The 24,011-nt window shown below is 43.3% G+C and overlaps 1 protein-coding gene across 11 annotated transcripts in view; it reads left to right on the forward strand.

Moving 5' to 3' along the window:
• LOC135221648 (calcium uniporter protein, mitochondrial-like) overlaps positions 1-24,011 on the forward strand; it is a 761,453-nt gene that overhangs the window by 662,402 nt on the left and 75,040 nt on the right. For all 11 annotated transcript variants that reach the window (XM_064259367.1, XM_064259415.1, XM_064259358.1 and 8 more), the window contains 2 exons: positions 11,286-11,432; positions 11,893-12,096. In XM_064259367.1, coding sequence (XP_064115437.1) covers positions 11,286-11,432; positions 11,893-12,096 — 351 coding nt within the window. The remainder of the gene's footprint in view (positions 1-11,285; positions 11,433-11,892; positions 12,097-24,011) is intronic.

Here is a 24,011-nt window from a genome sequence, read left to right on the forward strand (position 1 = left end):
CTAGAATTGATTGATGACATTGGAACATAGTATGGTCCACTGGCCCATCTTTTTTTTTTAAAGCAAAACAGGTAACTCTATTGAGGTCAGTTAATTATTTTAATTCAATGGGAAGATGATAGTATTGACTTCACACATTTTTTTAAGTCATCAAGATTTTGTAGACATATTCACCTTATATGCGTTTATTTTTTTTATTTTTAATTATTATCACATAAATTTTTTTCAGATATTTTTGATACCACATCTGATCACTCAGTATTTTTTTCTTGTTATTTTATGATGAAGCTAAATGGTTCCTTTAGCTGTAACTACCATGTATGCATCCATCAATAGAAGACCATTCTTTTTTTCCTAATTTAATTTTTTTTTACATGGAAACAAGTTCGTATTCCTGCAAGTATTAGCACCATAATTTGTGCATTTCATTTCAATAAAGTTCATACACTGTTATTGCTCCTTGGTTTTTGTATCTTCATAAGCATATTACCCTTCCCTAATCAGATGATTTTAGGGTACCCTAGCACTTAACCAATGACTTACCCAGTGTACCCAGTGAAATTTATTCATTTTAGTACAATGCTACTTTCCTATGACTTTTTAAAATTTCTTGAAAAAAAGCTCCAAAGTTCCCATTAAAACTGCTGATTCTTGATATCACAACTATTAGCATTGCAACCAAGATTATGCTTTTGGTTTGGTTACTGTGTTAGCAGGATTACTGTGAGATAATTACTAACTTTTATTGGGTTTTCGTGAAGATTTGATGACTTCTACCATAGAAACCATGCTAAATATTCAATGATATCCATTGAGATTAATCCTTTGTCAGGAGTTACCTATAAATGTTTTAGCACATTTCATTAAAATCTTATCACCCGTTTTTTAGGCATGTGGTATAACAGTCACAACTGTACAAGCAAATAGTGCTCTATATATTGAAATGTTGAACCAAATTAAATTTAAATTTCTCAAAAATATGTGCAGGTGCTGCACTGAGAAATGTTTTAACTTTTTTTTAAATTCCAATTTCCCTTTGATTACCTTTTCTAGTACATATCTTGATTTTCCCTCAAGTTACAGGATTAGCAGGGAATATGGAGTCCTTGTTACTATTTATCCTAAACAATGTTGATTTCATACTATTGGGTAATATGCATTGTTTGCATCAGAGGTTCCTTTGGTACAATAAAAAACTTTGTTCATGTGTTTTACTAAAACCTTGCAGTGATGTACCAGAGAATCATAGATAAAACTGTTCTGTACAAAACAAACCTATGTACCATAGGCCATGGTTGACAATGTTTCTGCTCACTTGAGCCCATCAGGTACTCCAGTTAAGAAAGTGAAGAGGCAATTGTCTATTATAAAAATCAGTAAGCAGAGGAATCATGTGTACTTTTTGCCAGTTTTATTTCAATTCTATTCTCTAAAGATTAAAAGTCCCAAATGCTTTCCACCGCTTTTAATTTTCTGGCCTTAACATCCTTGTTTTCAAAGGGGACCCCTTTGACTTCTGGCACCTTGATTATGGTGGGAAACATTTTGGATATTTTCTGTGGCTTATTTTGCTACACCTGCAAATTCATCCTTGCTCATTGTTTGCGCAAACATGGAATCGATGACAAATTTGTAGGGTTAGCATTGTAAACCAAATTAAAAATATCCAAAATGTTTCCTTCCCTTATCAGGGTGTCAGAAGTCAAGAAAATGTTATGATCATTAGGAAATTGGAAGAGTGGTAAATGCATGAGGGACTTTTAATCTTTACCCGGGCTTCAATGAAGCGTGTGAATTTTTTACTTCAGATCAATGGAATGCTTACAAAGATAGTACCTGTAGAAAAGAAAGAATAAGGCCGCATTACTACTGATTCAGTCCTGTTTAGAAGGGAAATATGGAGGGAGCACCCCAGATATAAGAGCAACATTTCACATGGAGGTACATAAAGCAAATTTCACTAATGACCGGAATGAAGACAAATATATAAAGCAGCTAAATTTATTGCCAAATTATATTAGAAACAGGCTTAACATGTGAACTGTGACCCTTCCTAGACAATAGTGGAACAGTTTGAATGGCAGAATATTGATGGACGAAAGAGGTTAGATTTTGTTTTGAATACCAGAACAGAAGTGGATGGGGGAGTAGTGAAAGAAATACATAGAAACTGTCTGAATTATTTAACATTACAGTATTGAATGATTAATAAGACTCTCAATTCAGATATGCTCTGAAGATGAGAGGTGACAATTTAAGAAGGAACAAGTGGAACTGATTGCTAACGACAGAGGATAGAATGGCTGTGAGGTGAAGTTAGATGTGTGGAGGGTGGATTCACCAGCAAAAGCTTACATATGTGAAGAGGTAGACTGAGGAAGGTCATTGAAAAAAGATAAGAGTAAGTGAGAGAAAAGAACCCCGAGGAACACTTCATTCAAACCCTTTCATTTTGAAACTGATATTTCTGGGCTCAGCTCGTGTCGCTTGCGCGAAATATCCTTTAATCTATTATTTCTAGGCGGGTTTAAAATGTACTAACACATTACCAGAGAATAAATAAAAATAAAGAAAAAGGTCAGTATGACTGACTCGCTCACCCTCTAGGAGGGTGTCGGTATGAACAACCTAGGCGAGTGAGACCACTACACGGAGCCAAATGCATAGAAAATCTCCCACTACAAAACCCTCCAAGAGGGGAGCCGTCCCACAGAGGAGCAGCTCGTACTACTACACACCATCCCATGCTTGCGACTGCTGCGCCTCTAGTGGCCATCCTTTAAAAGTTAGCGCCAGGAGCCACACGTGCTAATTTTCTCTCTGTGTTTTTTGTGCCCTTTCGTGGATTTTTGCTATAATGGACGTGCAGCTATCGCAGCAGCTAAGTTAAGTACTCAGTATTACGGTTAGCGAGTTTTTCCGTCCCCGAGACGGTATTTGCCGTTTTTTAGGTATAGATACGTTCTCGGGGGCTGGAAGCATGGCAGCATGGTCCCTGCCGCATGTTGGGTTCGTTCTTGGCTCTCCCATACCTAGAACATCCCTTATTATTTTACGCTCTATTTTGATTATCCGCGTTATTACGTCTACTCAAGTTGTTATACATATAGTATTTCACCCTTATGTAGGCTTTTTCTATCCAGACCCTAGTCCAGGTTCTTTGTATCGGCCCCTGACTAGCTTTGAGTGGTAGACTTGCCTTCGGGCTAGTCGCACACTCCTGGATTTTTTCTCCTGCTATTTTACCTTCTTTCTTTCATTTTTATTATATATTATATTTTTATGTTTTGTTGTTGTTAGGTTAGTTGGCGTCTGGCTTAGCCTAGGTCCTGGCTCGTAGAGCCTAGTCTACCGTTGATCAGTCCGGTCGCTTCCTCATAGCTTCTCTCTGATCAGTTGGTTTTCGCCCGATGGGCCTATATGCTACCGCTTTTCAGTTCAGGTTGCTTCCCGATAGCTTCTCTCTGATCAGTTGGTTGGCCTAGGCTTGGTTACCGTATCTTGTTACCGCCTCGTGGTCACTACGGGATCACGAGTCAGCCAGGCGCCTGCCAGTCTCCCTTCCCCCTCTCCCGCTCTCCCATAGAGTCGGGCGGGGGTGGGTCGGTCTGTCCTTGCTCGCCCAGCATGCCGAGCCTGCCTCCTTCCCCCTTCCCCTCCACGGAGGGGCCTGGGAGTCCGACAGTCCCTGACTGGTTCCGACCTCTCCGCTTCTCGGCTCGGCCGGGTGGTACGTTGTGGGGGGCTCTGGCCTTCCCCCCCTCCGTTACTTCCTTGTCGCTCCGGGTTAGCGCGAGTCTGTATGTCATCTCGCCCTTCCCTCCTTACTAGAGCTCCTCCCTATCGGAGTCCTGGTATCCAGCGGAAGGGTATAGTCCACCATAGTTGGACCGGAGCATACAATAGGTCTTTACTAACCGTACCGTATTGCTGAGTTACTACACTCCGCTTCACTGGACCTAGTCCGGTTACTTGCATGTAGGTTTAAGTTATCTTTAAGTTTATCTTAAGTTTCTTAAACCATCCCACCCCTCCCTTAGTATTTACCGGATCTCTCCGGGATTATAGCCTATTCAGGCAATGCAGGGAGGGGTTATGCCCAAATTTTTTCCGAGCTCCGCCACGTAACGGAGTTCTTTTGTCCTTAGTCTGTAAGTGTTACCCCTTTAAGATACTCATGTGTCTTCCCACTTACAGGCCACCAACTGTGAGCATCCGGGATGTTCCGCTACACTTCAGGACCCCTGTGGACACGAAGTTTGCCGGTCCCATGCTCCATGCGCGACTCCGCACGGGGACATCCAGGTCTGGTACCATGAGACGTGTACCATATGTTACGATCTGGTGAGCCAGCTTTTGGAAGGCGTAAGTATTCCATCTCCGCATGCCGCTCCGCTTCTTTTGCTTCTTAAGTTTTCATCATTACTTTAACTTAAGGCATCTAGTTTAAGTTATATCCTAAGTTTTAGTTTTAAGTGGTTCTTAAATCTAAAATATATCCTCTCTTACAGGCTCCGGCAGTAAGAGATACGGCATTGGCTACCCTGCGGGCCTGGGTCGGAGGTTTTGGCAAGAACGCCGCCAAGGGTCAGCCCTACATACTGGAGAAGCGTTTAGCTTTGTTAATCTTCCCCGGAGGCAAGGCGACTGGGTACGTCGACCCGGTAGAGGCGGACCCCTCTATTGCCTTTATCCAACAACAGCTGGCGGCCTCCTTGACTGAACAAGACCAGGATATCTCCACGGATGTCGCAACCCTGGATATAAATGTTGAACCTATGGTAGGTATAGACGACCTGTTGGTCGAGGTAAGTAATGCAGGTACCCAAGGGTCCCCCTGGGTTAATGACTGTTTCTTCTACCCCTGCAACTTCACCATCCTTCCCAGGCTTTACCGGTGATGAGTTATATACTCCTCCAGAGGCTTCGGTTAGGCCTAAGATCAAGTCTTAAGCATATGACCTTGACTAAGAACGTCATCGTCCTCGCAAGAAGACGTCCTCGTCTTCTTCTTCGCGTAAGTCTCCGGCTCGTAATCCCGGCCCAGACAGGTTCTAAAGGGTCTACTCCGGCTCAAAGTCCTCAAAGAGTAAGCCTAAGGAGAAATCCGCACCCCGGCAGTATCACCAGTTCCACTACCTTTGGTGCCTATTCAGAGTCTCCCCTCCACCTCCGCAGCAGCTCCGGCTCTGGACACCAATGCTGGCCTGTTGCAACAGGTGGGCGACTTGGTAGGCTCCCTTAAGACGAGTATGGAACATATGATATCTCGCCTGTCGGATAGGATAACTTCTCAGGATACTATTATAGCCGCCTAAGAGAAGCCCCTCTTGCCCTCTCCCTCAGCCTCTAACACTAGTGGATCTCAGCTTCCCCCGTATGACTCGCTGCCCGCCTTTTCATGAACAATCCTTGGAGAGTAGCGTCATAATGCTCCCTTCCAAGATGGTCTCATCTCCATACCGGAGTTTGGAACTCGAAGAATAGAGGACTTCGATTCTACCCGGAAGGCCTACAGCCTCCCTTCATAGGCTACGCTAGGCTCACGCCTTCGGCTATGGTTAGAGATGGACAGGGTACCAAAGGAGACAGTCCTCTATTCTCGGGACCAGGCCCAACGAGAATGGCTTAGATGTCTAGACGACATGGACTGTTCGAATACCAAGATCCAACCCATTCAAAAGTCCCTTTAACCATTTTCACGATGGACGAAGGTACCCCGCTCCCTTTCCTTACCAAGATAGCGAGGTCGACCATCTCAGCAGCTCAGAAAGGGGAACCCATGCCTCAGCTGAAAGAAGCAGACCCCACTTCTCCGTTGCTCCCGTCAATTGGAGAATTATGGGAGGACTTGCCTAACACTTCACAGCTGGCAAACTCAAACCTGACTGTGCTATGGAGCAGTTTGGTGAAAAGCTGGCCCAGGCTCCGGATAGTCTTATTCAAGCGGAGTTTGACTCGAAAACACGACTAGCCAGGTCAATCAACCTGATGGCTATGTCTGAGGTAGCAACCATGGCTTATGGTTCAGAACCAATTTTTAAGCTTATGACCAAAGCCCTGACTCAAACGGTGCAGTAAGACATGTTCGAGTTTGCCACTGCTAGACAAATTGCAGAAAGCATGTATTGCTAGAGGCAACCATTCGGCATGAACCGAATAGGTTACTTTCTTCTAACATCTGGGGCGCAGATCTCTTCCCAGAGGCTATGGTAAAGGAAGTACAAGCAGAGGCTACGAGGTTGAACCAAAGCCTTAAGGACCGTTGGGGTCTTACGGCTAGGAGAAGGCAAGACTTGACACCAAAAGGAAAAGGTAAGGGGACAAAGGAAGCCTAGACGTTTCCAACCTTACCAAAAGAAGCAGCCGCGCTTCCCTCAACAAGTTCCTACAGTGCCGTTAGTGCAGACAGCTCAGCCCTCCACGTCTAAAGGTCAATCACAGCCTATTTATGTGATATCCCTCAGCCTCAACCCTCCACCTCATACGCCATCTCTCCAGCTTACAATCCAGCCTTCGAGAGTCAAGCTTCTCAGAAGTATGACCGCTCGAACAAGGGAGCAGAGGTAAGCGGTCCTTTCGTGGGAGAGGATCGGGAGGCCCCTTCAATAGGGGAAAGCACTTCAGAGGAGGTCGAGGGGGTTACCAGAACCAATGAGGAACTTCAGGTAGGAGGGAGGCTGTTTCACTTTCGCCACCGGTGGAACTTCAGCCAGTGGGCTCAGAGCATAGTGTCAAAAGGGCTGGTTGGAGCTGGTTGACGAACCCACCTCCAGCCAGACCTTTCCGTCACTTCCTTCCAACGAATTGACAGAGGTACGCAGAGGACCTCCTTCAGAAAGGAGCTATAGTCAAAGTCAAGAGATTAAAATTTCAAGGTCGCTTGTTCAGCGTCCCAAAGAAAGGCTCAAACAAAAGAAGAGTAATCTTAGACTTGTCCCGCTTCTTTTAAACTTAGCCATCCGCTGCGACAAGTTCAAGATGCTCACGATCTCACAGGTGCGGACCTTACTTCCCCGTGGGGCCGTCACCACCTCTATCGATCTTACAGACGCCTACTATCATATCCCTATTGCAAGACACTTCCGTCCGTATCTGGGATTCAAGATAGGAGACCAGACGTTCTCCTTCAAGGTAGTCCCGTTCGGGCTCAACGTGGCACCCAGGGTGTTCACGAAGCTAGCGGAAGTAGTAGTGCAACAGCTCAGAGCTCAAGGGATTATGGTAGTAGCGTATCTCGACGATTGGTTGATCTGGGCCCCATCAGTCGAAGAATGCACAAGGCCACACTGAAAGTGATCCAATTCCTAGAATATCTAGGATTCAAGATAAACAGATTCCAAGTCCAGACTCACCCCAGAGTCAAACTTTCAGTGGCTAGGCATTCAATGGAATCTATCCTCACACACTCTGTCGATTCCATCCACCAAAAGGAAAGAAATAGCGAAGTCAGTCAAGCAATTTCTAAGTCACAAACTAGCATCGAGGAGAGTCAGGAAAGAATCCTCGGCTCTCTCCAGTTTGCTTCAGTAACGAACATCTAATGAAAGCCAAACTGAAAGATCTAACCAGGATCTGGCGATCTCGAGCAAATGTCAGGTCCAGGGACAAGCTATCCTCAGTACCTCTGATTCTAAAGAACCGCTTTCGCGTGGGCCAAAAGTCAAGAATCTGTCAGTGTCAGTCCCTCTTCAGTTCCCTCCACCAGGGATTACCATCCACACAGACGCGTCCTTAAGCGGCTGGGGAGGGTACTCACAGGTCAAAAAGGTGCAAGGAATTTGGTCACCCCAGTTTCCGTCAGTTCCATATAAACGTACTGGAGGCAATGGCAGTCTTCTTGACTCTGAAAAGATTACGCCCACCAAGGTACTCCCACATAAAGCTAGTCTTGGACAGCGCAGTGGTAGTACATTGCATAAACAGAGGAGGCTCCAAGTCACGTCATCTAAATCACGTCATGATAGCCATCTTCTCCTGGCAGACAAATTCAGTTGGCATCTTTCCTCCACCCACATAGCTGGAGTAAGAAAACGTCATAGCAGACGCCCTATCCCGATCAGTACCCCTAGAGTCGGAATGGTCTCTAGACGAGAGTTCGTTCCAATGGATCCTTCAAAAGAGTCCCAGGGCTACAGGTGGATCTCTTCGCATCACAAGCGAACCACAAACTACCGTGTTATGTAGCCCCCAACCTGGGACCCTCTGGCTTACACGGACGCCCTGGCTCTGGACTGGAACAACTGGGAGAAGATTTACGTATTCCCTCCAGTGAATCTCCTTATATGAAGGTCTTATGACAAACTCAGGACATTCAGGGGTCAAGTGGCTCTAGTAGCCCCAGACTGGCCGAAGAGCAATTGGTACCCCTGATCCTGGAACTGGGTCTTCGTCCCCTTCGGATCCCAGTCCCAAGCTCTCCCAGTCAGTACAAACGAAGACTGTGTTCGCTTCCTCAGGGATTCTCAAAACCCTAACTTTATGGATTTCATGAAGTTTGCGGCAAAAAGAGATGCGAATATTGACCCTCAGAATATTCTTTTCCTGGAATCCGATAAAAGGGATTCAACTTTGAGGCAGTATGATGCTGCCGTCAAAAAGTTAGCAATCTTCCTGAGAGAGTCAGATATCAGAATCATGACAGTTAATTCTGCTATATTCCCTTTTGTTTTTCAGATCTTTATTTGAAAAGGGTTTAGCAGCTAGCACGATTACGACAAACAAGTCAGCATTGAAAAAGATATTTCAATTTGGATTTAACATAGACTTGACAGATACCTATTTCTCGTCTATTCCTAAAGCATGTGCTAGACTTAGGCACCCTCTGTCAGGCCTCGTCAGTTTCATGGTTCTTAAACGATGTTCTAAAAACTGGCTTCCGAAACCGATAATGACACATGCTCGTTTATGATGCTCCTGAGAAAAACTCTGTTTTTATTAAAGCTAGCTTCAGGAGCAAGAATTTCAGAACTGTCGGCTTTATCCAGAGATCCGGATCATATTCAATTCCTTCCCACGGGGGAAGTGCTACTTTCTCCGGAACGTAGCTTTTTAGCAAAGAATGAAGATCCTTTGATGAGGTGGGAACCTTGGAAGGTACTACCCCTTCCACAAGATGTTTCCCTTTGTCCGGTTTTCAACCTTACGAGCCTTTCTATCCAGGACCTCCTCTTCCTCATCGGGGCCCCTCTTTAGGAGGGAAAAAGGTTGGTATCTTTTATCCACTAAAGGCATCAGGCAAACAATCCTGTACTTTATCAACAAGCCAATCCTGACTCCTTTCCAAAGCACATGAGGTCAGTGCAGTAGCCACCTCAATTAATTACTTCCAACATATGAATTTTGCTGATTTAAAGAAGTATACCGGATGGAAATCGCCGACAGTGTTCAAACGTCACTACCTTAAGTCCTTGGAAGCTCTGAAATTCCAGCAGTAGCAGCGGGTAACATAGTTTCCCCTGACTCTAGCTAGATTATAGTAGAAGATTCAGTCCTCCTTTCTACCTGCCTCACCCAACAGTTCGTCTATTCCTGCCTTGTTCATTAACATTTACCTTGTGTCTTAGCTGCTTTATGATTGTATAGTGCCCCTTTTGTCTGGTTAGGGACACTCACATCTGATTACCATACTGATCTCATAGATGTTATCCCCTTATTTTTATGCTAGGGATACATCATAATGCAATGGTTACGGGTTTTGTATATTAAGTCATATACATTCCTAAGATATTTTATTTTATCATTGATCAAATATTTATGTATAAATTTATACTAATTGCTATTTCTATTTTTGATACATGTTGTTACACAGATTTATTGTGATAGGTAATCATTGTACCTATTTGTATATATGTAAATTACCTTATATTATTAACATAATTAGATTTAAGGGTAAATTTAAGCATAATTCTGATTTTGTTTTACTGTGTACTTGTATCTTTTTAGCAAATTATATCATTCTTTTTATTTTGATCTTTTATTTGAGACCTATTTTGTTTTATTATATTTTATTTACTTTGTTTACAATCTTGTGCTGTTTCTCTGGTACGATTTCGCGCAAGCGACACGAGCTGAGCCCCAGAAAAAGGATTTTGACGTAAGGAAAAATCTATTTCTGGGCGATTGGCTCGTGTCGCCAGCGAAATACCCCCTACCAACCCTCCCTTCGCTCAAGATTGTCTGCTAAACTTCAGGATGGCCACTAGAGGCGCAGCAGTCGCAAGCATGGGATGGTGTAGTAGTAGTACGAGCTGCTCCCTCTGTGGGACGGCTCCCTCTTGGAGGGTTTTGTAGTGGGAGATTTCTATTGGCATTTGGCTCGTGGTAGTGGTCTCACTCGCCTAGTGTTCATACCGACACCCTTCCTAGAGGGTGAGCGAGTCAGTCATACTGACCCTTTTTCTTTATTTTATTTATTCTCTGGTATGTGTTAGTACATTTACCCTAGAAATAATAGATTAAAGGATATTTCGCTGGCGACACGAGCCAATCGCCAAACAGAAATAGATTTTCCTTACGTCAAAATCCTTTTTTTCAGTTTTGTGTCAGTTGTTCCGTGTTATCCTTGTGGAAAGATATGAAATCAATGATTTCTCCACAAGCAACAGGAATAAATTAATACCAGTCATAGTTTTTCAGAGGTAAACATGCCTTCCTTTTACTATTTCTTGCTTTCTTTTATTTTTGATGTGTAGACTGTTACATACCTCACTTTTGCTTATGAGTTCATTTTTATAAAGCTGCTCCTGAAATTTTTCTCTCTAAACTGTTGGCAGAAACCTTTAAATGCTGTAGTGTCTAAGGGATTATAAAATTGAATTTTGAATCGCATTCACGTATGTATGTAATATAAACATAAGCCTCTATCAAGCCTGATGATTAAAAAGTTTCTTTAATTTTTTATTTTTACTTTCTGTTAGTTATCCATTTTTGTAGTAGAAAGAGAACAAAAGTTTAAGTACGTATTACGTATTTGTACGCTGGATAGTTACTTGTCAGAATAGAGATGGAAAATTTTTTGTGCTTTTAAAATACCTCATATATTGTATTTTCCATTACAGTAACTGCATTTAGCTTTAGCGAAAATATTTCATGCGTTTCATTTTACAATTGTTAGTTAATCCATATGGGTCCATAATCATTATGATGCAGCAGAGACCACACATAACAGATCTGTAATATCCAAAAAAATTATCAGTAGATTTTGTTGTGAATGCTATTTTTTCTTGTATATTTACTGATTTTGAAATATTGGAACTTCATTGCAATTATCTATTTATCTGTAGGAAGAGCTTAGTGACATGGGAGATGTTCGACATCTGGTGAACAAGTTGTACATGGCCCTTAATGTAGATCAGCATCAGGTTATGAAGGAACGTGAAATCCTCGCACAAATAGAGGAAATAAAAACACAACTTGCACCTTTGGAAAAGGTAACTCATTAAATGCCATAATTATATATAAAATTGTGATTTATTTTCAGAATAAGAGGACCACTGTAAAGCCATGTTAGTGGCAGACTTATTTCCCCTGTTTTTAATATGTAGTTATATGTGTACAATACTGACAAAAATACAGCAAGTTCTTTTGAATTTGTTTCTGAGTGTTGAAAATGGTTTTGCAGTGATGGAATGCTGAGCACTTAAGGCTAAATAAGGTGTTTTCTTGTTGTCATTAAACTACCTTCCTAAATTAAATTTACTTGAAGTTGGTGCTTTGCTACAATGGAGTTTTGACAATTGTCTTTCATTAGTGTAAAAAATAAAGTCATGAATTTGTGTAATCAGTACTTTGTAGTAAGATATTTTGGGAATTGTTCTAGAGAGCATTTAGATGTAACATCTTAGTAACTGTGAAATGAGCATCATTGTTCTGATAGTTATACTTTAACAGAAACGTGAAAACCTAGTAAGTGCCGCTGAGAGACGCACCACCATTTTAGCCTGGGCTGGTCTTGGCTACATGGCACTTCAGTTTGGGTTCCTTGCCAGATTAACCTGGTGGGAGTACTCCTGGGATATCATGGAACCTGTGACTTACTTTGTTACTTATGGTACAGCCATTGGAGCATATGCATATTACGTATTAACAAAGCAGGTGAGAGGTTTTTCTTTTTATGTTAACGTTTTATTTTTTGTAAGAGCATGGAGTTGATGTACCTCCATTGTTTCAGGGTCTTCTCCTTATAATGCTTTTTATGCCCTCATCATTAGTAGTCGTGAAACGTTAGATGATGGGTAAGATACAAAGAGAAGTTAGATATTAAAGTAGTATAATGGTATTGTACTTTGTCATTTGAAACAATATGTAAAATTTATTGCATTAATGCAGTTTTTTCATATGGAGAACAACCTTCGGTCTGAATAATAGGATAAATTTTCTGGCACCAGCTGGAAACTGGTTAAAAACAATCTAAAACTGAACGGTCAACCCCCCGTATTCACGCTCTCGAGATCGTGGACTTGTCTATTTGCGGATTTTTCTGTGGGACTTACCTGAATATTATTTGTGGCAGGACTCGCTTATTTGCGGGTTTTTCCATTGATAAGTATTCACTGATTAGTGTATTTTGATGTTATTTTTATGATTAGATACATTTTTATTATACAAAAGTGATTTACTAATTTTCAAATACGTATTGATATTGATTAATACTGTATTAAATTCAATAGGATTAAAATATATCATATAATAAAAATAATTCTCCTCTCTCTCTCTCTCTCTCTCTCTCTCTCTCTCTCTCTCTCTCTCTCTCTCTCTCTCGTAGGTGTATGTTTTTTGTATGATAAATATGACAACTTTTTAAAACAATATGTATTTTTCATAGCTAACAAACCTGAGGTCTTAACAATAGTATAATTTTCAAGCGCCTACCTGGAACCAGTTAAACAATCAGATTGTAAAGCAAGGAATCTGTGAAATCTGGTAATGCGTGCACATATTGGGTGATGGTCAAAGACTGCGCAACCCACTCCATCATGTTAGTCTTCTCAACCCAGATGTCATAAGATGACAGAGGCAGCTAGAGGTGGGCAGAAAACGTTAAGACCTCAGGTTTGTAGCTTATGAAGATACAAATTGTTTTAAAAAATTTGTCATTTGGTCATATGCGAAACAAACCTTTGGTCTTAACAATAGAATAGACTTATACTTGGTGGGAGGTATAGACATCCTAAACTGGCTGGGTGATAACCCACCAGTCCACCTCCAAGAAGAAATATCTACAGTAAGTGGACCAATGCCTGTTAGAGGATAGATAAACCAATATCCAACAACTCAGTTTTATACAATGATATTTGAGCAGAGTCTCTGGATTAGGGAACTAAAGAAAAATTCTGACTGTTCGATAACAAACCAAATAGACCAAAGATTCGTTATCACTCCTCACTCCCCTTTGCTAGAGAGCGGAATATTTGCTACTGAATAGAGAGTTTGGTTATTTGATAACACAGAACAAACAAACTGCGCACCAGTATGACTACCTTACTCACCTGTATCAGACCAGTCCAGCGAATGACATGTCTATTCCTCAACCAGCCCGTAGGAAGAAGAAAGGAATAAGAGAAAGAAAGAGACCAGCCGACTCACTCATTCTCTCTTCCACATAATCATCTTAGGTAAGATACAATTTGCCCGGTGAGGGGCAACAATGAGTTACACAATCTGTTTTTTTTTTTTTTTTTTCATCCACCACAGGACCTTAGGAAAATGGTGTCCATAGACCTGTGGGCAACATCCTTAAGATAAAAAGAGGTGAATGTTGACTGATGTAACCAAGTACCAGCATTCAGAACTATATGAACAGCCAAATTTTTATTGTATGCCAGAGAGGAGCTAATACCTCTGATGTCATGTGCTCTAGCCTGGACAGACTTGGTGACGGAATCGTCAAGAGACAAATACGCCTGCCTGAAAGCCTCACGTATCCAGAAACAGATTGTATTCCTGGAAACCTTTTTCTTAGAATGCCCTGTGTAAACAAAAAGCCTATGACACCCTGGTATGAGATGTCACGTCCTCTTAAGATAGCAACACAAGGCCCTGACAGGACATAAGAGCTCCTGAGAATCACTGCTCGCAAAGTCATCCAAAGATGGAATGGAAAAGGAGCAAATCTGTCATCTTGTACCGAGGGATTCTGGGTCTTAGCCATGAATTCTGGGACAAATTTGAAAGACACTGACCCACACCCCTGGTATGTTTCACATTATAGATCAGGCCATGTTGCTCCCCTACTCTCTTTGAAGAAGCCAAGGCCAGGAGGAAAACTAGTGTCAAGTTCCTGTTCGATGAACGATGTAAAGGCTCATAGGGAGCTTTAGTGAAACTCCTTAGGACAAGGAAACATCCAAAGTTGGAGGCCTAAGCTCTCTTGGAGGAACAGGACTGCTCAAAGCCTTTAAACAACAGGACGAGTTCCTAGGATGAGATGTCAACGCCTTTAAGACATAGCACTAAACTCAGGGCTGCTCTGTAGCTCTTAACCCTTAAACGCCGACTGGACGTATTTTACGTAGACATTTTTTGTCTCTCAGGTGCCGACTGGACGTATTTTACATCGACATACAAAAGTTTTTTTAAAAATTCGTGGAAAAATACTTTTAGGCCTACCAGCCGAAAACTCTTGAATCACGCGCCTTGGGGGATGCTGGGAGTTCACGGATCAAGGTGTTGTTTTGTTTACAATCGTTACGCAGGCGCGCAAGCGCGAATTTCTTTCTTGCCGCACTAAAAAGTATCTGTGACACATCTCGGAAATTATTTTGTCATTTTGACATAATTTTTGTACCATTTTAAATTAGCCGTTACATGCAGTATTATATATGAAAATGTGTGCATTTTTATGTAGAATACAAAAAAAAAATACTCATGATTGTAGCTTTTATCAGTTTTGAGATATTTCATATAAATAACGATAAGTGCCAAAATTTCAACCTTCAGTCAACTTTGACTCTACCGAAATGGTCGCCAAAAACGCAATTGTAAGCTAAAATCTTATATTTTAGTAATATTCAATCATTTAACTTCATTTTGCAACTAATTGGAAGTCTCTAGCAGAATATTTCGATTTATGGTGAATTTATGAAAAATCTTTTTCCTTACGTCCGCGCGGTAACTCTTCCGAAAAATATCGTACATGCGATTGTGGTAATGTTTGCACCATTTTAAAATTAGCCATTACATAAAGTTTATATATGGAAATATGCACAATTTCATGCACAATACAACTATAAACAACCCATGGTTTTAGCTTTTATCAATTTTGAAATATTTTCATATAAAAAATGATAAGTGACAAATTTTCAACCTTCGGTCAACTTTGACTCTAACGAAATGGTCGAAAAACGCAATTGTAAGCTAAAACGCTTATATTCTAGTAATATTCAATCATTTACCTTCATTTTGCAACAAATTGGAAGTCTCTAGCACAATATTTCGATTTATGTGAATTTATGAAAAAAAGGGATTTTGACGAAGGAAAAATCTATTTCTGGGTGATTGGCTCGTGTCGCCCTATGAAAGGATCCTTAATATCATTCTTTCTAGGCATAAAATTAATCTAAAATTACCAGAGAAAAACAAAATTAAGAAAATGTCAGTAAAACTGACTCGCTCACTCTTTAAAAGAAGTGTCGGTATGAGAATAGGGGCGAGTGAGAACACTACCACGAGAACATTCACCAATTAGACCTTCAATCAGAAATCCCCACAAGAGAGAGCTGATACTAACGGGCGATGCGGCGCTACTACTACTACTAGGGGACGCCACGGACAGCAGCGCCCCTAGCGGTCATCCTTAATCTAAGAACATCTTGTCCTGCAGGGGGGGGGGGGGGATCAATCAATACAGGGTGGGTGGGTTTCATAGGGCGACACGAGCCAATCACCAGAAATAGATTTTTCCTTCGTCAAAATCCCTTTTCTGGGCTCAGCTCGTGTCGGCCTATGAAAGAGTACCAGAGAAACAGACAAGATGGGAAAAAAGGACAAATGAAAAACAGTTGTAAAATGAGGGATATATATAAGTCAAATCAGTTATTACAGCATATAAACTAAGTACTTAGGCTAACTTATTTAAACAATGACATAAAAGAAAGTTAGTATGTAAAGTACTTGAATTACAGTAAACATAGTAAAGTACAAAAATGCAGTGTAGTTTAACAAAATAGATTTACTTAGATAACTATACAAAAATATACAAACACATTGTGTCCTACCCTAGCATAAAAAATAAGGGTAGGTACACTGAATACATTATCAGTACATAGTGTGGATGTCCCTAGCAAAAAAATAAGGGACAATCCACTAATATGATCTCAGTGGCTAAGGCTAGAATATCCGAGAAGCATGGCGATAGGGTGAGGCATGTTGGATGAGGTAGGTAGAGAGGAGACCTGGATCTATACTACGACTACTATACAGTATCAGGGGAAACAATGTCCTGCTGCTATTGCAGAAAATTTTAAAGATCCAAGGACTTTAGATAATGCCGTTTAAAGACTGTCGGAGATTTCCATCCAGTAATACTTTTTAAGATCCTCAAAGTTCATATGTTGAAAGTAATTAATTGAGGTGGCTACTCCCCCTGATGTCATGTGCTTTTGGAAATGAATCCAGGATTGGCTTGTTTAATGAAGTAAAGGATTTGTTGCCTAATACCTTTACTGAAAAGTACCACCTTTTTCTCTCATGAAGAGAGAACCTGAGGATCTTGAGGATGTACGAGATAGAAAGGCTCTTAAAGTTGATACTGGGCAGAGAGAAGGGTCTTGCGGAAGTGGGATGACTTCCAAGGGGCCCACCCTCCTTGCAGAAGGGATCCTCATTTTTAGCCAAAAAACTACGATCCGAGCAAGCAGAACTTCTCCTGAGGGGAGGGGGGAATTCCACATGACCCGCATCTCTGGATAGAGCCGACAGTTCTGAAATTCTAGCTCCTGAAAGCTAGGCTTAATAAGAATAATGTTCTTTCTAAGAAGCATTGTGAATGTACAAGACGAGTTGTCAGATCTGATGCTAGTTGAGGACATCATTTAAGAACCATGAGACTGCAGTAGCCTTTGAGAAGGTCTAAGTCTAGCACAGGCTTTAGGGATAGACGTAAAATAAGATTCAGTCAGATCTATCTGGAAACCTAACTGAAAGATCTTCTTCAAAAAAAAAAAGCCGATTTATGAGTAGTATAGTGCTAGCTGCTAAACCTTTTTCAACAAGGATCTGAAAAAGGATATAGCTAAATTAACTGTCATGGTTGTAGTGTTTGATTCTTTCAGGAAGGATGCTAATTTTTTAACAGCTGAGTCATATTGTCTAATAGTTGACTCCCTCTTATCTGATTCTAGGAGAGGATGTTTTGTGGATCAATGTTAGCATCTTTATTAGCCGCAAACTTCATGAAGTCCATAAAGTTAGGGTCTGAAGAATTCCTGAGGAAGCGAACACAGTCCTCATTTGTACTGATTGTGACAGCTTGGGATTGGGAATCCGTTGAGGTCGGAGACCCAATTCCAGAAGCAGAGGATACCAGTGCTCTTGGGCCAGTCTGGAGCAATCAGGGCTACTAGTCCCTTGAAAGTCCTCAGCTTGCTCAAGACTTTCAAGAGAAGATTCACTGGAGGAAAAAAAAACATAAATTTTTCTCCACTGATTCCAATCTAACGACAGGGCGTCCGTGGCATAAGCCAGAGGGTCCAGGTTGGGGCCACATAGCAAGGGAGCTTGTGGTTCGCTTGTGAGGCGAAGAGATCTACTTGGAGGACCTGGGACTCTCCAGCATATCCACCAGAATGACCCGTCGTCTAGGGACCATTCTGATTCCAGAGGGACTGACCGGGACAAGGCGTCTGCTATCACATTTCTTACCCCGCCAGGTGAGTGGCGGACAGATGCCATTTGTGTTTGTTTGCTAGGGCAAAGAGAGGGCTATCATGACATGGTTCACATGCTTGGATTTGGACCCTCCTCTGTTGATGCAATGAACTACCACTGCACTGTCCAAAACTAGTCTTAGATGAGACTTTTCTGGGGGAAGAAGTCTCTTCAGGGTAAGAAATACTGCCATTGCTTCCAGAACGTTATGTGGAGCTGGCGAATTGAACTGACCAAGTCCCCTGAACCTGTTTGAACTGAGAATATCCCCCCCACCCGGACAGGGAGGCATCCGTGTGAATGGTTAACACTGGAAGGGGATATTTGAAGGGGTACCCGCGTTGGCCAAGTTCTTTACTTTTGTCCATGGACGGAGTTGATTGCGAAGGATCTGTGGAATTACTGACAACTTGTCTCGAGATTTGGCGTTTGCCTCTCGATCGCCAAACTCGATTATATCTTTCAGCCTTGCTTTCAGGAGGATATCTGTCACTGAAGCAAACTGAAGGGAACCTAGGATTCTTTCCTGGCTTCTCCTTGATGTTTGCTTGCATTTGAGAAAATGTCTGACAGACTTTGCTATCTCTTTTCCGTTTGGCCACTGGAATTGACAGATTGTGGGAAGACAAATCCCATTGGATTTCCTAGCCACTGAAAACGAGACTCCGGAGTAAGTCTGGATTTCGTTGTGTTTATCTGGAACCCCAGATGTTCCAGAAATTGAACTACCTTTTTGGTGGCTTTGAGGCATTCCTCGACTGTTGGTCCCAGATCAACCAATCGTCGAGGTATGCTGCTATCATTATTCCCTGAGTTCTCAATTGTTTGCACACTAATTCTGCTATTTTCGTGAATACCCTGGGGGCTACATTCAGACCGAAGGCATCACTTTGAATGAGAATGTCTGATTTCCTAGCCTGAATCCTAGGAATGGGCGGAATGTGTCTGGCTATAGGGATATGATAGTATGCGTCTGTAAGATCGATGGAGCTGTACGGCTCCACGAGGAAGTAAGGTCCTTACTTGCGAGAGGGTAAGCATTTTGAACTTGTCGCAACGAATGAAAGAGTTTAGCCTTGACAAGTCTAAGATTACCCTTCTTTTTGTTGAGCCTTTCTTTGGCACGCTGAATAGCGACCTTGAAATTTTAGATGCTTGACTCTCGCAATAGCTCCTTCTGAAGGAGTTCCTCCGCATAATCTGTCAATTCCTTTGATGGTACTTGGCGGAATGATTTGATTGGAGGGGGATCTTTGATCCAACTCCAACCCAATCCCTTGGACACTATGCTCTGTGCCCAATTGCTGAACCCCCACCTGTGAGGAAGAGGAACAGCCTCCCTCCTACTGGGGAGCCTCATTGTTGATGGGCGGGTTGACCTCCACGCCCTCCTCTGAACTGCCTACTCCTTGCCGCCCTTCCTGTGCCACGCTGGCGAAAGTGGCCTCTCGCCCTTACCTCTCGATTGCCTATTAAATGGAGGGTTAAGCCTGACCTTCATACATAGGGTTGAAGGCCGGCGAGAGTGCGTAGGAGGTCGAGGGTTGTGACTGAGGAGACAGCAGGAGGACCTGGGCTGGGTCTGCTTGGATGTAGAAGGTTGTCCCTGTTGGGTAACCGGGACGGCCTGAACGAATTGCTGCTGTTGCTGGTAAGGCTGGAACCTTTTACCAGACTTCTTTGGTTTCTTACCAGCAGCGGGGGCGGGGGGGATTCTTGCTTCCTCTTAGATGAGATACCCCCACCTAGCTCTAAGGCTCTGGTTGAGCCTAGCAGCCTCGTGGTGTACCTCATTTACAGCGGACTCTGGGAAGAGATCCGCTCCCCACATGCTGGAAGCCAGGAGTCTATTAGGTTCGTGCCTAATAGTGCACTCCTGCAGAACGTGCTTTCGGCAATTCCTCCTAGCTTGGAAGAAATCGAAAGCATCCGTCTGAACCGTCTAAAGCTGGGACTTGGCCAGAATCTTAAACAAAGGTTCTGTGCCATACGAGAGAGCAGCCATCTCTGTGATAATCAGAGAATTGAGGGACCTGCCAAACCTAGTTCGAGCGTCGAACTCTGCCTGAATCAAGGAATCAGGCAGCCTTGGAAGCTTTTCGCCAAACTGGTCCATGGCACAGTCCGGTTTGAGCTTACCAAGCGTGAAAGTGGCAGGCAAGTTCTCCCACAATTCTCCGAAAGCTGGGAAGAGCGGAGAAGTAGACTCTGCTTCCCTCAGCTGTGGCATGGACTCATCCTTGAGGACTGCCTGAAGAGTAGCGTTTCTACTATTTTTGTAGCGAACGGAAGAGAAGCCTCCTCCTCCGTCGCAAAAATAGTAAAAGGACTCTTGAAAAGCCTGGAGCTTGGTGTTGGTACACTCCCAGTCCTCAAGGCAGTGAACCCATTCGCGTTGAGCGTGATCTCTACTATAGAGAACGTTCTCCCTGGAGATCTTGTCCTCCCTAGTGAGCGCCGCTACGGTCAGCCTAGCATAACCAATGAAAGGCTGCGTCAATCCCGGAGGATAAAACTCGAAGTCCTCAATCCTTCGAGTTCCACTCTCCATGGGTTCTCCATGGAGAAAGCTGGTAGCGACTCATAAGGTGGAAGCTGGAGAATACCAGCACTTGCTACTGGGGAGACTGGAAGAGGAGCCTGAGCAAGCCCAGCTACTCGTCCTCATTCTCTCTAACTCTGTTAGAGAGATCTTGGATGGACTGGCCCGACTGAGACAGAGTGCTCGACAGTTGTGTGAACATCTGCTCGAACTTTGTTCCTAGGGCGGAGACTTGTGACCAACCATCTCACCTACCTGTTGCATCACCACTGCTGAGAAAGCAGTGGGATCAAAGGTGCTAGGTCCCGCTACTCCAACCGGCGTTGCTGGAGTGGGTGCGGTGGAGGCCGGAGAAGGCATTGGCTCAGCGGGAGCGCGAGCCTTCTCCTTAGAAGGACTTGCTTCTAGAGCTCTTTGAATATGAGGAGCTCGGCTTAGCCTTCACCGCGTCAGCATAGGAAGTCGTAGACTTCTTAGCTGAAGAAGATGACGACGACTTTTCAGAAGTCGTCTTAACAAGGGTCTTCGGTTCTCTCTGTCCCTTCACCTTGGGGGGTACAGAGAGAGCGGGAGAGCGGGTAGGGATCTCAGATCCCAAAAAGCCTTGGAAAGAAGCAGTAGAAGAAGGGACAGGAGAAGATCCAGGAGCGCCCAAGGAAAGACCTTGGGCACCCGACACACCTACCTCAACCAACAAATCCATCAGCACCTACCGCCATAGGCTCAATATTAAGGTCCAAGGTTGCGACGTCCGGGGACCGTCTCTTGTGTGGCCACGACCCGAAAGACTGCTGCATCTCCTGCTGGATGGAGGCTATGAGAGGGCGCTGCAGATATGGGGTCAACATACCCTGTTGACTTGCCACCGGGGAAGATCTGGAATGGCCAGCTTCTTATTCCAATATGTAAGGCTGGCCTTTGGCGGCGTTCTTCCCGAAGCCGCCCACCCACGCTTTCAGGGTTGCTAGGGCGACTTCCCTCACACCGGCAGCCTGAAAGAGAAGGCAAAATGAAGCTTCTAATGGCGGAGCGGGTTAACAAGCTTATGACTAAGTGTTGTTAGTAAAACGATAAAAAGTCTATAATCGACTTACCCCCTCCACCAGCTGACTGACCAGGTCGTAACAGATGGCGCAGGCTTCCGGGTGCCAGACGATCATGTCGTTGTAAGGCGTGGCACACGGAGCGTGAGACCTGCACTCATCGTGGGCGCAGGGGTCGTATATGTCGCATTGCACCCAGGACCTGACAGTTGGTAGCCTGTAAGTGGAAAGATACATAAGTATCAGGAGAACACTTACAGCCTAACAATTGCTCCGCTGGTGTCGGAGCGAGAAAGTTAGATTAAACCAGAAGCCCCACCATAATACGTGTGGTAGTAAGATGGTTGGTTTGTCCAAGGCTACGCCGGAGACAAGAGATAGAATCCAACCAGGTGTGGTGGTGAAAAATGAAACCACGACGGACAACGGCGGAGATGGTATACATATAAAGAATATAATTATAGAATTCATCGTAAAACTAGGGTATATCCTTAAAAATAACAAAATAATTGTCAAACCTTTCCCCCCCGTCTACTAGAAGAGTGCCCGGGTAAGAAGCCAAGCTCCCTTCCGGTGCGGGGGAGAAAGGTAAGGATATAGTAGGCAAGCAATAGACCACTAGTAGTGACCACCCCGCCCGCTGGCGGAGCCAGCAATCTATAACCAAAGGTGCCCCGGCTGCGGCGGAAGGCTCCGTTCGTTATAGTGGGGGAAAGGTGGCTGAGCAACTGGGGCGGGGGGGAGGGTCTCGGCGTAACACGGCGGGAGAGAGAGAGGGGGGGGTGGCCTACTCCTCCCCGTCCCAACAACTACCCGCTCGGTGACCCGGTACCCGATAAGTGGTCGCCCTATACCCCAGCTGGGGAGAACCCCTGGCCTCCTCAGAGAGGGAGGAGGAAGGCAACTGAGGTTGTCATGGCAACCAAGGGGTCCCCCAGACCCCTCCCTATACCTGGTAGGGAGGGAAGGGGAATGGGTAAGGTGCGATGGAACACGTGACCGCAAGGTACCTAAGCCGCATAGCAACACAACCGTGAAAGGGCCACGTGAACCAGGCTGTACCAAAACATGGGACATGCACCTAGGCTAGCCTAACACCCTAAATAGAACTAAAATTACATCGTAAAGATGGAAAAAGACACTTTTAGTAGAAGAAAAAGAAGCCCAGGAGAGGGCAACTGTTCCGAGGAACAGAAGCCTACTCGGAGCCAGCGATAGCCGATGAAGAGCAAGAGCCGGGATGCTGGGCTAGAAACACAGAATAGCCCTAAATACCAAACTAAGAGAATTGGTAAATGGGCTAACCTAGCTAAAAAGGCGATGTAAAAAACCATGAACGTGATATAGTAAGCCCATAAGTATAAGAAGTCCCAGTATGGAAGACCGGAATTCTTAATGAGGCAGCATGGCGCCGCCACGAGTCGACCGGGAAACCGTATATGACCTATTAGAAGGAAAATACTGGTTCCTGGAAGACTAAAAATACAGTAAAAACACTACTTATGAGGCACTAACTTAGCCGTTGTGATGGCAGCACGTTCCATAACGGATGATGAGGTAAATCCAGAAAATAGAACACAAGCAAGAAAATGCGTATGACGCTTGGCGCTAATAATTAAGGATGACCGCAAGGGCGCTGCTGTCCGTGGCATCCCCTAGTAGTAGTAGTAGCGGCCGCATCGCCCGTGAGTATCAGCTCTCTCTTGTGGGGATTCTGATTGGAAGGTCTAATTGGTGAATGTCTCGTGGTAGTGTTCTCACTCGCCCCTATTCTCATACCGACACTTCTTTTAAAGATGTGAGCGAGTCAGTTTTACTGACATTTTCTTAATTTTGTTTTTCTCTGGTAATTTTAGATTAATTTTGCCTAGAAAGAATGATATTAAGGATCCTTTCATAGGCCGACGAGCTGAGCCCAGAAATAAACATTTTCTTTATGTCCGCGCAGGTAACTCTTCCGACAAAATCATACGTGCGATTGTGGTAATGTTTGCACTCTACCGAAATAAATGAAAAACGCAATTGTAAGCTAAAAATCTTACAGTCTAGTAATATTCAGCCATTTATCTTCATCTTGAAATAAATTCGAAGTATTTAGCACAATATTTAGATTTATGGTGAATTTAAAAAAAAACTTTCCTTCCCTCCGCGCGCGGATTCTCCGCCACAAATCTCCGAAATGCGTACATCGCATTCTTGGAATATTTGCTCCATTTCATATAGGCATTTCATAGATTTTTATATATGAAAATGTGCACAATTTCATGTAGAATAAAACGAAAAATATTTGAAGGTTGTAGCTTATCTAATTTCCAAAATAATTGCATATAAAAAAATATATATAAAAAAATTCGACATTTGGTCAACTTTAACTCGTCAGATATGGTCGAAAACTGCAATTGTAAGCTAATACTCTTACAGTATAGTAATATTCAATCATTTGTCTTCATTTTGAAGGAAATTGGAAGTCTCTAGGACAATTTTTAGATTTATGGTGAATTATTGAAAAAAATATTTGTTTACGTCCGCGCGTTACGAATTCATGCATTATTATGTGA

Source organism: Macrobrachium nipponense, chromosome 20, assembly GCF_015104395.2.
Source record: "Macrobrachium nipponense isolate FS-2020 chromosome 20, ASM1510439v2, whole genome shotgun sequence".
In the NCBI taxonomy this organism is placed as follows: Eukaryota; Metazoa; Arthropoda; class Malacostraca; order Decapoda; family Palaemonidae; genus Macrobrachium; species Macrobrachium nipponense.